Source organism: Myxine glutinosa, chromosome 11, assembly GCF_964187855.1.
Source record: "Myxine glutinosa chromosome 11, kmMyxGlut1.1, whole genome shotgun sequence".
Taxonomy (NCBI): Eukaryota; Metazoa; Chordata; class Myxini; order Myxiniformes; family Myxinidae; genus Myxine; species Myxine glutinosa.
The window spans coordinates 79,730,829-79,745,696 of record NC_136271.1 but is presented as its reverse complement, the minus strand read 5'-3'; the positions used below and the strand labels follow the sequence as shown (position 1 = coordinate 79,745,696).

At 43.4% G+C, this 14,868-nt stretch overlaps 1 protein-coding gene across 1 annotated transcript in view; it reads right to left on the bottom strand.

The window, feature by feature from the left end:
• LOC137411853 (microtubule-actin cross-linking factor 1) overlaps positions 1-14,868 on the bottom strand; it is a 237,442-nt gene that overhangs the window by 207,027 nt on the left and 15,547 nt on the right. Inside the window, exons 3-6 of the mRNA XM_078786818.1 lie at positions 8,434-8,549; positions 8,232-8,338; positions 6,229-6,348; positions 6,036-6,131 (exon numbers count right to left, since the gene is read on the bottom strand). Of these exons, the coding sequence (XP_078642944.1) occupies positions 6,036-6,131; positions 6,229-6,348; positions 8,232-8,338; positions 8,434-8,549 (439 nt within the window). The remainder of the gene's footprint in view (positions 1-6,035; positions 6,132-6,228; positions 6,349-8,231; positions 8,339-8,433; positions 8,550-14,868) is intronic.

Sequence of the window (14,868 nt, the reverse complement as noted above, 5' to 3'; positions counted from 1 at the left end):
AATTTGCAGATGACACACTTGGAATACATCTTTAAATTCTGACAAATTTCACACTCTCACTGTCTCTCTCCGAAAGGACCATCGAGTAACCCCCACCCCACACACCCCCCTTACCGCCCCCCCCCCCCCCGGCCACTTTGGAGTACTTTCTGAACTATTTTCTTAAGAAAGTCACTCAAACTCCTGGGTCTCACAATCAGCCATTCTCACTGTCTCTCTCCGAAAGGACCATCGAGTAACCCCCACCCCACACACCCCCTTTACCGCCCCCCCCCCCCCCGCCACTTTGGAGTACTTTCTGAACTATTTTCTTAAGAAAGTCACTCAAACTCCTGGGTCTCACAATCAGCCATGACCTTTTTTTCTTTTTTTGTATATACACTACTCACAATAAGTTAGGGATATTGTGGGAGTGAGTTTCTTTTTTTTTATAGGGGTTAGGGTTATGGTATTGAAATCAAGAATGCTGTGTTTTCTCACACTCATTAATAACCATAGAATTAGGACCAACAACTTCTTTCAACATAATTAATACAGAAAATCAAGCACACCGAAGAACCTGCCAATATCCCGAACTTATTGTGAGTAGTGTAAGATCGAGGCTCGTGCAAGAGGTAACATTAATCACAAAAATCATAAACGGACACATAAAACATATCACAAAGGGAGCGGGAGACAAGATGGGGAGGGAGAGGGAAGCACACAAGTACAACAGTAGAGAACAGGGACACCGGGAGATCTGTGGTAGGAAAAGGGTTTGGGGGGAGGAGGCATGGGAAGGGGGAGGTTGTTGTTGTTAGGGTTAGGGTTAGGGTGGGAGAGGGAAAAACAAATGTACCCTGCTAGGACTTCCAGGAAAGAAGTCGGAATTTCAAAAAAGTGGATCTGGAGTGAATTAACGGGGGCAGAAAATATCGAGGTTTTGGATGGGGAAGATAAGAGATGGTGGTGAACAGCTGTTTTAAAGACTTGGAGGGAGGAGTAGGAGTGAAGAGAGTGAGGGAGTTTGTTCCAGAGGCGAGAGAAATGAGGAATGAAAGAGTGAAAGTGAGCAGAGAGTCTTGATTTTTGCAGTTTCAGCAGAAGAGGGTTGCTGGCAGATCTTGTGTGTCCTGCAGGAATATTTGGGGGACAGAGCACAGACAGAGCTGGGGGAGCAAGGCCAACAGGAGTCGGTGGAAGACAAAAAGACCACCTACCTGCCTGTGGTGAGCGGGTGAAAGGCCTTCAGAATCGGCTTCATCGTGGGAGATTCCAATGATTCTGAAAGCGTTGGTTTCAACAGCATGAAAACAGACCTAGGTGTGAGGCAGGAGCACCAACCGAGAGGGGGAGCAGTATTCCATTGAGCTGCGGATGAAAGCCTTGTATGTGGTGAGGAGCTCAGGTGTGCCAAGGAAGGACTTCGCACGACGGAGGATGCCCAGTCGCGTCTGGCTGTGGAGGCCAACTTGGATATGTGGTTTTCCCAGGAAAGATCATGGCAGATAGTGAGACCCAAAAGCTTGAGTGACAGAACTTCTTGGAGAGCACTGTTCAGAAAGTAGATGGGAGGGTTGTCCAGACGGTCTTTTCGGAGAGATATAGTGAGAGTGTGAGATTTGTCAGGATTGAAAGCAATTTTCCACTTGTTTGACCAGTCTGTGATTTTATCCAGGTCTGCAGATAGTGAGGAGGCTGCTGCCTGCCGATCAGATGGATGAGGTATGGAGCAGCAGAGAGTGGAGTCGTCATCAGAGAGATGGAGAGGATTTTCCAGAGAATCGGAAAGATCATTGATGAAGACCAGAAAAAGCACAGGGCCCATAACACTGCCTTGAGTAACTCCAGCCTGAACAGGAAGGGGAGATGAGAGAAAGCCATTCAGGGCCACACATTGACTGTGACCAGAGAGGAAGTCCGCAAACCATGCGTGGAGGTTACCAAGGATACCATGGAAGGAGAGTTTGGTGAGCAGAGCGGGGTGCCAGACCGTATCGAAGGCATGAGATATGTCAAGGGAGACAGCTCTGATTTCCTGTTTGGCATTGAGGACCTCCATTATACAAAAAGAGGACTAAGTTTAACACCACATGAAATGCATTGTATTTTTTCTTCCATCAGCATCTGTAGAGATCTGAAATGATATATCATACAAGAGGGAATTGATAGTTAGCTTGAGCCTTACTTTGTACTGGTGTGGAGCCTCTTAAAGTAACATCGATATTTTTTTTTGCCTCCATTTTTTTTACCCTTTCTTGGTCAAACCACAATTCAAAGTTGTCCTTCAAATCCAGCTACCAATTGGGCATCCTCCATCGTACAACATCCTTCCTTGGCACACCTAAACTCCTATCCACCTACATGGCCTTCATCTGCAGCTTGATGAAGCACTGCTTTCCCTTCTGGGCTGGCTTCCCTGCCCCACGCCAAGCTCTGCTTGTCACCATAGAAACAAAGGCCTTCAGGACTATTTGAATCTCATGCGATGAAGCTGCGTCAATGGGCTTATTACTTTGCCATCACAGACAGGTCGGTGGTCTCTCTGTCTTCTAACACCTCCTTTCTAGTGTTGCACCCTCTGCCATTTAAGTGGTCCTACTCTCCCTCCCCTCCCCCCCCCCCCCCCTTCCCCACATGTTTCTGCAGGGCTCACATGATCCATCATTAACCCCCTTCTGGTGAAACTCCCAAAAATCCAGAATCACTACTCACCTCAACTCATTTGTTCCTCTTTTTCCCTGCTTGTGGAACCAACTTCCACATTCTCTTCAATCTCAATCTTCCCTCCAGGTCTTCAAGACAGCTGTTCACCACGATTTTACATCATCCCCAATCCAAAACCATGATCTTCTTTAACCATGATCTTTTTCTACCTTCTTTATCCCCCTTGCCCGCACCTCCTCCCAATCCATCCTCCTTCGAAATTTCCAGTTTTCACTCCTGAGAGTTTCCTTCTGTAACCATCTTGTCCACCCCATGCATTCTTTCCTCACACCCATTGTTTGTCCAAGTCCACCTCTATATTGTCCTTCAACTCTGCTGTTGTTCTTTCCTCCCTCTCTCCACTGTTCCCTTTGTCCTGTTGCATCTTGATACATTCAGTGTAATTGTCCTCGCTCTTCCACGAACATCGACCATTTGTACAAAAAACAAATAAACAAACAAACAAACAAGAAGAAAGACATAAAATGTCATAGCCCCCACCGTGGTTTTAGTAATTTTGCTGTAGGGAGTTAAAGGCTGTCACAGTCAGTCATCTTTGGTCAGATGACAAAACAAAACCTTTTGCATATGTATATGCATGTATTGTCTTTGTGCCAAGTTTGAACAAAATCAGACCATGCTTGTTCAAGAAATGGTTGGGGAGACATTTAAGTAACAAAATGGCCACCAGTCGGCCATCTTGGATCTGATCTGGAGAAAAATGACGTGCATTTTTAAAATTTGTAATCTACAATTCATTATCTGTGTGCCAAATTTGAACAACATCGGCAAATGCATGCCCAAGAAATGTTCGAGGACGTGTTCAACATCGGGGGTTTTTTACACCTAAAATGGCTGCCAGAAGGCCATTTTTGATCGCGAAAAAAAATGATGCGCATATGTACATACACCGTCATGTGTTGTCTTTGTTCCAAGTATGAACTAAAAATTGGTCCATACATCTCTGAGTTATGGTTGCGGATGCACAGATGCACCCCCACATGGATGCACATATGCACGAGATCAAATCCATAAACCCCCGTTTCGGACCAAGTCCAACAGGGGCTAATAACCCGTCTTAGCTTCAGCAAGGAAGGCACTTGTCACGTGAAATAATTGTCAGTATTTTTGTTGCTGTTTACCTTGTTTATAAGTAAGACTAAAGTGAATGCCTAAAAACTTATGACAAACAATAACACAAGGAAACAAGAGTGGTTGTTGAAATATTTAGCTTCATAGCTTCCAGAAATTAGCCTGGTGTTGGCTTAGTGGTTAGGGTGCCGGCTTGGGATCCTAGGATCCTGGGTTTGAATCCCGGTCGATCACTGAATTAACGCCAGGGGGGTTGACTCAGCCTGTCATCCTTCCGAGGTCGGCAAATTGAACCCTAAATCTAATGAGTTAATCTTTACATCATTATACATATCTGTACCAAGTTTGAAGTTGGATAAGAGGAAGAAGTTGTTTTTTGGGTTTGTTGATCTGGAGAAAGCATTCGATAGGGTTCCACGCAAAGTATTGACATGGGCATTGAGGAAGTTAGGAGTGGAGGAATGGTTGATCAGAGTAGTGATGGCAATGTACAAAAGAGCGCGCACAGCTGTAAGGACGAAGGACGGGAACAGTGGTGAGTTTGAGGTGAAGGTGGGAGTGCATCAGGGGTCGGTACTAAGTCCACTACTATTTCTAGCTGTGATGGAGGTGCTGGCTCAGAACGTAAAGGAGGGTTTACCGTGGGAGTTGTTGTATGCAGATGATCTGGTGTTGATTGCGGAAAGTATGGATGGACTGAAGGAAAAGATGAACAAGTGGAAGGAATGTATGGAGACAAAAGGTCTGAAGGTGAATATCAGAAAGACGAAGGTGATGGCAAGTGGTAAAGCATGTGGTGAGGTGGAAAGAACTGGGAAGTGGCCGTGTGCTGTGTGCAGGAAGGGTGTCGGAGTGAACTCCATTCAATGTACAATGTGTGCTGAGTGGGTTCATCAAAAATGTAGTGGTCTGAGAGGGTCATTTACCAGTGTGGCAGCTACATTCAAATGTAAGGTTTGCACAGAGGGAGCTGCAGATGGAGGAAATGTTGAGTTGGATCTTGGAGACGGCGTGAAGCTGGAAGGTGTGAAAACATTTTGCTACCTCGGAGACATGCTGAATGGAGAAGGTGGATCAGACTCGGCAACGGTTGCTCGAGTGAGATGTGCATGGAAGAAGTTTCGGGAACTGAGTGGCGTGCTGATGAGGAGGAGAGTGTCGCTGAAGCTGAAGGGAAAGGTGTATGCTGCATGTGTGAGAAGTGTTATGATTTATGGGAGCGAGACATGGGTAATGAACGTAGAGCAGCAACGAAGGCTGGAAAGGGTGGAAATGCGAATGGTTCGATGGATGTGCGGAGTATCGTTGAGAGAGAGGAAGACAAATGATGAATTGCGAAAGATGATGGGAATATTGCCTGTGATTGATGCTGTGAAGAGGAACAGGTTGAGATGGTTTGGTCATGTATTGAGGAAGGATGAAAGTGACTGGTTGAGAAGAGTGATGGAAGTTAATGTAGAAGGAAGTAGAGGACGGGGAAGACCGAGAAAGACTTGGCTAAAGATGGTGGAAGAAGAAATGCGGGCAAGGGGGTTAACAAGGAGAGATGCAGAAAATAGGGCAAAATGGAGAAGATTGTCATGGGGACCGCAAGGCTAACCCCCGCTCTAGCAGGGAAAATGGCCTTAAAATGCATGTTGTTGTTGTGTTGTTGTACCAAGTTTGAATTAGATCCCTTTAGCCGTTCTCAGGTTATAGACCTATTACAGACTTTGACCTTTGACCTCTTGACCTCAAAATTTAATCAATTAATCTTTACATCATGATACAAATCTGTCCCAAGTTTGAATTAGATCACTTCAGCCATTCTCAAGTTATAGACCTATTACACTATTACAGTATTACAGACTTCGAGCTTTGACCTCTTTACCCCTAAATCTAATCAGTTAATCTTTACATCATTCTACATAATTGTACCAAATTTGGTCAGATTCCCTTCACTGGTTCACAAGTTATCGCGGTAACAGGATTTCTACCTAACAAGACACTAATCCATAACCTTTGCCCTTTGACCTTGTGACCCAAAAATCTAATCAGTTCATCTTTACCTGATTAGATGGTTGTATATGCAGGTATGTATTCACCAACATGAATACATACCTGCACCAAGTTTGACTAAGATCCCTTCAGCCGTTCTCAAGTTATCACGGTCGGAAGGACAACCTGAAAACATAATGCGTCTGGCGACTTTGTTGACAGAGGCATAAAAATAGTCGACAAAGTTTTGTTTCCAAATTGCACTTGGAATCACAATTCACCTTCAACAGCCGAAAAATATCTTCCACTTTGTTCTTCTCAGCAAGTTTCATTTCAAATTCAGTGCTTTTAAATTGGACAAAGTTTGAATAAAGTGCCTGCAATAAAGAAGAAAACAACATGAAGCAAGTTTTGAAACATTATAACACTGCAAGGAAATAACAATAGCTGTAGCCAATAGAGCTGTGGTCTTACTTTTAATGTGCTCAGATCATCCGGAAAGGTTCTGTCCTCCATGATGGAAATTTGCCTCAAAATCCACACAAGTAGTGAACTGACAAGCTCACGATATTCCTTGTACTTCACATCAGCCTCCTGCAGGGTGAGGAAGTGGGGGAGAGAAAGGGTTCTTGAAAACGATTCACACTTTTCCAAGGGCAGAGGCTCCAGAGTTTCATGCAGCTGGTGTACTACCATCTCATGTCACCACCTGCCCCAATCCACGATCTTTTTAACCCGCCCGCATTAACCCGACTCCAAATACAACTTTCTTCCTTGCACCATTTCCTCCTCATTCTCTTGCTTGTTGTGCCCAACTGTGCCTCCACTATAAGTTCACTGTATTTTTACCCTCCATCACATTGCTCTTCCATGAGCCTCGATCTTGGATAGAAGAAAAGAAAAATTGGAATCAGCAAAACAAGAATAGTGTCCTTTTCAAATGTGACTGCCACATAATAATGGGAATTCAAATACAAGGCAGGATAAATTGCAAAGAATTTTTAACATTGCATGGAAAAAGAATAAAACAGAATAATAAAACAGTTCACGGTCAAAATGACTGGTCTAAATGCAAACGCCAACTAAGTCCGAAAGTATAATTCTATTTTAAAAATCATTCCATTGCCAGGCACATCCAACACACACCCGGCAATACGTTGCCTATAGAAAGTCTACACCCCCTTTCAAAATTTTCATCTTTTGTTGCCTCATACCTGGAATGAAATGTATTAAATAAGACGTTTTCCACCTTTATTTATACATTGGAACCCATAACTTCCAAGTGAAAAACAAATTCTACAAATTGCAGAAAATTAATTTTAAAAATACAAAACTAGATTATCTTGGTTGGATAAGTGTCCACCTCCCTTATAATATCAATTGTAAATTAACTCAGGTGCAACCAATCACGTTCAAAATCACACACCACCTGTGTTAATTGGCCACCACCTGTGTTAAGTTGTAGTGATTCTGATTATTTCAGAATAAAATCAGCTGTTGCTTTAGGTTTCCTCTGCTGGGTAGTGCATTTCACAGCAAAGACAACCATGAGCACCAAAGACCTTACAAAAGACTTTCCAGGATAAAGTTGTGGAAAGACACAGCTCAGGGAATGGGTATTAAAATATTTCAAAGGCCTTGAATATCCCTTTGAGCACAGTCAAGGCAATCATTAAGACGTGGTCGGCATATGGTACCAACAAGACCCTCACTAGTCTTCATTTTGGTCGTTTCACCAAAAGGAGGTTGCTGGCAGATCTTGTGCATCCTGTCGGAATATTTGAGAACAGAGCACAGACAGAGCAGGGGGGGCCAGGCCAGAGAGGAGTCGGTAGAGACAGAAAGACCACCAACCTGTCTGCGGTGACAGTGAAAGGCCCTCAGAATCAGCTTCATCGCAGGAGATACCAATGAACCTTGAAAGCCTTAGTTTCTACAGCGTGAAGCCGAGCTAGGTGTGAGGCAGGAGCACCAGCCCAGAGGAGAGAGCAGTACTCCATCAAGCTTTGGATGAAATCTTTGTAAGTGGTGAGAAGCTCAGTAGTGCAGAGGAAGGACTTCGCACGATGGAGGATGCCCAGTCAGCGACTGGCTTTGGAGGCCAGGTTGGAAATCTTTGGAGGCCAGCTTGGTTTTCCCAGGATAAATTATGGCAGATAGTGAGACCCAAAAGCTGAAGTGAAAAAGCAGATGGAAGGGTTTTCCAGACGGCGTTTCCAGTCGCAAATGGTCCAGTTGCAAAATCAGAGTATGTATGTATGTATGTATGTATGTATGTATGTATGTATGTATATGTATATATATATATATATATATATATATATATATATATATATATATATATATATATATATATTGTGTGTATAATGTGAGAATGTGTATAAATAACAATCATTGTACACAATTAGACATATATTTACTGTTTACTGGTATTTGGAAAACAAAACAACAAATAAATGGGAAATCCTTATACTTGCCTCTGACGTAAGACCACCTACAACATCGGGTATTTTGGGCATGACGTCGTAAAGCGAGGAGACATATGTGATGATGGACTTCTCATCCGGAGAAGACACATCAATATCTGGGAAGGAAATAATTATCAGTAAGTCAAAGAAATCCTTCTACACATGTAATTATGTTCTATTTCTGTGAAAATGGCAACAACTATAAGCATGCCTTCGGGGTCGAGGAGTCTAGTGACCCCAAGTTCTTGTTCAGCTATGAGGAAAGCTTGTTCCAGGTTTTGCCGGTTGTCCTGCTGTTCAACCTTGTGCATGTCCACAAGGTCAGGCCTGCAAATAAAAAGACAATTTTCTTTTTAAAGTATTAACTTGATTCAATTAAAAAACTTAAACCAATTATCATCAACAAAATAATGCAACATTACCTTGAGGATGTGTTCTCCATCCATAAATGTTTAGAGTGCACAACAGCTAAACTTATGAATACCCAGACTGATATTAAGAGACTGCCAAGGCAGTTAAGCCTTAAAGGATTAATCAACCTCAAGAAGAGATCCCAGGTTCAAATACCACTGTCCATCATCCCCAAATGACCTTGATGTAAAAGCGTACATTGCTTTTCAGAAGCACCTTGTTAATCACCCAAAATGCATTTATGTCACTGGTCTTAAAGTGACAAGATGACGTGTGTACACACACATGTACACACGTACACCTTCGGGTATGTGTGAGTGCGCACGCACACCTTCGGGTATGTGTGAGTGCGCACGCACGTCTGTGATGTTGTGCCCAGTCACAAGCCCAACCCCTCCTCATAGTGGAGACAGAGTGAAACTGAAGCTACTTAGTACTAACCTGCTAATGGGGCTATAGCAATGGAGACAAGCACCAATGTGGGTGCAGGAATTAGGAGGTGGAGTGCACCATTGGGAGTGCACCCAAAATCTTTTCTTACCAATTTATTGGAAAAAATTCATTGTTAGCCAATTCCAAAGAGATTTTTATTTGTACAACATTCCAAAAAAACAACGTTGTAAAAGTTGCAAGAGGTGGTCTTAGTATTTCCAGGATATATCCGATATACCTCCACTTGGATTACTGCATGAAAATTTACTTTTAATAGCAGCCTAAGGCTCATGGATGAGCTTGTACAGAATTCACATGTCCTAGAAAGACATTTGTAGACATCAGTGTCTTTAAGACAGATTGCAAAGATATGAGTAAACAATAGAACAATTCATGGTATACTGTATGTGATTTGAACCTGGGTTCGATCCCTGCATCATGAGTGAGGGGCATATTAGAAAACAAACGGGCTTGGTTGGCCTGTTCGTCTTGACTGACAAGTATCAACAGGACAGTATTGCACATATTTCCCCACACTATTAGCATGCCCAATCCTGCATTGGTGCCTTGGGGATCATCGTAATGGGCTCAAATGATAGCCCCATTCTCGCTGGAGCTCGAGAATGCTATTCCAGAAATGCCAAGAGGTGGCGGGGTCGATCGAGGCCGCTATGGCCGGGCTGGGCTCATTTCGCAATTAAAAGCCAAGCTGAATTATAGTAGTCAATCTTCTACGGTCGAGGGTAAAAGCTGAATTATAGTAGTAAATTCATTCAAAAGGAACTAAAAGTGTCGGGACGGGCCCCAGGAAGGTTGAGTTGAATTATAGGAAACTTTGGCACCAACATGCACTGCTGGAAGTTACTCGGTTTAATTAACTTTTAATTTTCCAGTTTCCAGAAGCTTTTCTTCTCTTTTTGAGTGACTTGCTTCCAAAGTTAAGTAAACCGCTGTGGATTTGCCTCTGTTGCCATCACTTGGTGTGTGTACCCTTTTCTTTGTGTCGATTGTTGGTCGTATCATGTGCTCACTGCTGTCTTTTGCATGCCCATTTGGTTATTTTGATCTTGCATGCCTGTTTCGACTAGTTTGGCCTTCACTGCTGACTTGCATACCAGCTTGTCATGCCTCCCCTAATTGTCTCTCTATCTCAATGTTCAGCCTCACTCAAACGCCTTCCATATATCAACAAGAAACGTGGTTGGCCACATTCTCTAGTCTAGTTATTGGTCGTTTATGCTCCCCTTCCATCTCTCACCTCATTTCAACTGGCACTACAGCTGACTCTGCTCGTGATAAGACCGAATGCCTCAATTCTCGACTCGGACTCTGCAACTTGACTGGACGGCATCAGCTCATGTCCTAAAATCTGCTCTCTTGCTCTTGCTCTTCCTTTTTTTGCCCTTTTCATTCTGTCATCTGCTGGAAAATGAGACAATATCACAGTATTGCATAAAAGGTTGAAAAATGGATCCCCTCAAAGACAGACCAATTAGCTTTCTTCCAATCATCAGCAAGGGCATTAAATCAATCATTACAGTTGACATAAAATCCTTCCGTTTCTCCAACAGCATCCTCACAGATCATCAATTCGGATTCAGACCTGGCCACTCCGCATTGGACATGCTGCTTCTGCTCTCCCAATGGATGGAGGCCCTCAATATCAGTCATGAGATCAGAGTTATCTCTCTGGACATAGTGCCTTCAGAAAGTATTCACACCTCTTTATTGACTTTTTCACATTTTGTTGTGTTACAGCCTGAATTTTAAATGGGTGAAATTTACATATTTTTGTCAATAATCCACATATAATACCACATAATCTAAAAGTGGATTATTATTTTTTAATTGTAATGTAATCTGAAATGTCTTGAGTAAATAAGTATTCAGCCCCTTTGCTATGACAATCCAAAGTGAGATCAGGTGCATCCAATTTGCTTTGATCATCCTTGAGATGTCTCTACAGCTTTATTGGAGTCCATCTGTGGCCAATTCAATGGATTGGACATGATTTAGAAAGAAACACACCTTTCCATACAAGGTCCCACAGTTGACAGTGTATAGCAGAGCAGAAACTCGACCATGTAGTCCATGGAACTGTCCATAGAACTCCGAGATATAATTTTGAGGGGGCATAGATCTGGGGAAGGGTATAAAACAATTTCTGGAGTGTTGAAAGATCACGAGAGCACAGTGATCTCCATCATTAGGAAATGGAAAGAATACGGAACTGCCCAGACACTTCCTAGAGCTAGCGGTCTGAACAGACTGAACAACCAGCAAGAAGGACCTTGGTCAGTGAGGTGACCAAGAACCAAATGGCCACTCGAACAGAACTACAGAGTTCCTTGGGTGAGACGGGAGAACATGCTGGAAGGACAGTAGTTTCTGAAGCATTTCACAAGTCTAGGCTTTAGGCCGAAAAAAAAAAATTGCTGGTCTCTGGTCAGACCAAAGTTCCAGAATTGATGCGGCGATGCGGTTTTTTTTCTTTTCTTTTTTTTTGAAAAGCATGGATTGCACATATAAAGGTGTTGGTTTTTGTGTCCTCATGCCTTGCGGTCCTCCTCATCTGCCGTGGCGCCGTCCAGAGAGAAATTAAAGACAGTTAATGGGACTGGTAGGCCTTTTTGTAAATAATGAACACAAGCTTAAGTTATTTTAAAATGTATTTATTCTGAAAATCATTAAGTTCTTCAAGCATATTATAGACTGCCATTTCGTTCTCGAGATCGCCTCGCCGTACCGTCAAACATTCCAATGCGTCGGTCGCGTCAACACTGCACATGCGCAAGTGGTCTAACAGACCGATGGTCACACACGATCTCTTCTCCCAGTCCACCAGATTATCACAGACACTTACAACTTCATGACAAACGAGATAGGATCCAGGCCTAACTAACGAGACCACTGGCAGCTCTCTAGGCATTCCGGTTGCTTCACACGAACCTGACAAAGAACGTCTTCGTTTCAACAAATGACAATATCCAGCCGATTGGATTCATGCTGTCACGGCACACAACACTACTCATATCTTTGGAACGGCTGGTTGGATTTGGACAAACTAAACGTAGTTTTGTAGGGGAGAACCGTGCGCGAACGTCGATACCAATGGCGACCCTCACAGATCCGTATCTCCCGAGATAGCGCGCCGGCCCGGCAACAACAGGCGCTCGCTGTGGTAGGTACCGTTGGAAGAAAAAAAAAAATTGTTGACGCGCAGGGTCAAAATGTCATGACCGGAATGCGCGCTGACCAGAGACCGGAAATATATTTTTCTCGGCCTTATGGTAGAGTGGCCAGATGAAAACCACTTCTGAGATAAAGGGAAATGACATGCATGCCTGGAGTTTGCAAAAAGGAATGTGAAAAACCCAGAGCATGAGGGAAAAGATTCTGTAGTTTGATGAGACGAAATTTGAACTCTTTGTTCTGAATGTAAAGCGCTACATCTGGCAGAATCCAAGCACATCTGATCAACCATCGAACACCATCCCTACCGTGAAGCATGGTGGTGGCAGCATGATGCTATGGGGATGCTTTTCAGTAGTAGGAACTGAGACTTTTAAAGATAGAGGGAACAATGAATGGAGCCAAATACAGGCAAATCCTTCAGGATAACATGCTTTAGAGTGCAAAGGACCCTAGACTGTGTCGAAGATTGTCCATTTTATAGCCAAAGCAATCATGGAATGGTTTCAAAAGACGTCCTTGAGTGGCCCAACCAAAACTTAGACTTGAATTCCATTGAGAATCTCTGGAAAGACTTGAAGGTTGCTGCTGTTCACCGACACTCCCCATCCAACTTGACAGAGCTTGAGCAAATCTGCAAGGAAGAATGGGAGGAACTCCCCAAATCCAGATATGCAAAGCTGATACAGACATACCCAAGAAGACTCGAAGCTGTAATCGCTGCCAAACACGCTTCTCCAAAATATTGACCCGGGGGCTGAATACTTGTGTAAATTAGATATTTCTGCATTCAACTTTCAATGAATTTGTAAACATTTCTAAAAACAGGTTTTCAGTTTGTCATTATGGGGTATTTTGTGTAGCTTGGTGACAAAATTGGTGTTTTGGATGAGGTTCAAGCATGGAGGAGGTCCAGTGATGTTTTGGGGTTGCTGTGCTGCCCCTGGCACTGGGTGCCTTGAATATGTGCATGGCATCATGAAATCAGGAGATTACCAAGGCATTTTGGACAGCAATGTTCAACCCAGTGTCAGAAAGCTGGGTCTCCGTCGAAGGTCATGGGTCTTACAGCAGGTCAATGACCCCAAACAGACTTCAAAAAGCACCCAGGAATGGTTCAAGACAAAATGCTGGACGGTTCTGAAGTGGCGAGCAACGAGTGCAGATCTAAATCCCATTGAACACCTGTGGGGAGATCTGAAAACAGCAGTTGGGAGAAGGCACACTTCGAATCTGGGAGAACTGGAGCAGTTTGCACAAGAAGAGTGGGACAAACTGCCAGTGGAGAGGTGTAGGAAGCTCATTCATGGCTATAGGAAGCGCTTGACTGCAGTTATTTTGTCCAAAGGCTGTGTTGTGCTACCAAATATTAAGTCTCGGGTGTCAATAATTCTGTCAATGCCATTTCTTTTTATTTTCTGAATTAAAAGGATATATTAAGTTCTGAATCAAAAACAAAGGTTCTGTAATATGAACAGTGAAATAAAGAATTGTGGAGACCAAATACTTTTGTTAATTTCAACTTATTTTTGGAGAAAATTGTGAGTTATTTGAAAAAAGTGCAAGGGTGCCAATATTTTTAGCCACAACTGCACCCATCCTCTCACTCATGGTACACAGAATCTTGTGGTGAGGCAGTTGCCTTCAAACAACTTCCTGCAAACTATGATGCCAAACCCTTTTTGCAAACAACAAACCCTTCCTTCAAACGATAACGGAGGATTCGGACTGGCACACTACTTCATACAAAGCCTTTCCTTGGCAAATATGAACTTTTATTAACTTACAGGGCCTTCATCTATAACTTGATGGAGTATGGCTCTCTGCTTTGGGCTGGTGTTCCCACGTCACACCTTGAACTTCTTGATGCTGTGGATAACCAAGGTTCTCAATATCATTGGAATCTCCCACAATGAAGCTTAATCTCAGGACCTGTTACCCTCATATTTCAGACAGGTTGGTGGCTGGCCTCTGTTTTCTGCCTCCTCTTTGGTCATACACTCTCTGTCCTTTCTGTGCTTTGTCCCCCATCCCCTCCCCATCCAGGCACTTGCAGGGTACACATGGTCTGCCATCAAAGCATTTTTGGTGAATCTCCACAAAATCCAGGCTCACTGCTCACTTCTATACTTTTCTCTCACCTGTGGAACTAACTTCCCCAGTCTGATCAATCAAATTCTTCACTCGAGGGCTTCAAGACAGCTAGCTGTTCATCACCATGTCAAATTTTCCCTGACCAATACTCATGATATTTTACACACTCATGAACCCCCCACTAAGAACACCCCTTCCTTTCCAGGTTGTTGTATTTTCTCCCCTCTCCCTCACCATACTCTTTTTCATTCCATTTCTGGTTCATTCCCAGTTTCCCCCTTCACATTTTGCTCTATTTGAGCTTGTATCTAGTTTGTTGACCGCATGTGTCCTTCTTGCCCTCCCCTTGATCTCATTCCTTCTCATGTCCATTCTTCCTCCAAGAGGCCCTCTGATGGGTCCATCCATACCTGCCTCCTTTCCATTATGCTTTCCTTGTTACCCTCACCAGAGGCGAGGGTATTACATTTCGGTCTGTTTGTCTGTACAGAATGTGCTAACGTCGGCCACAAAGCGC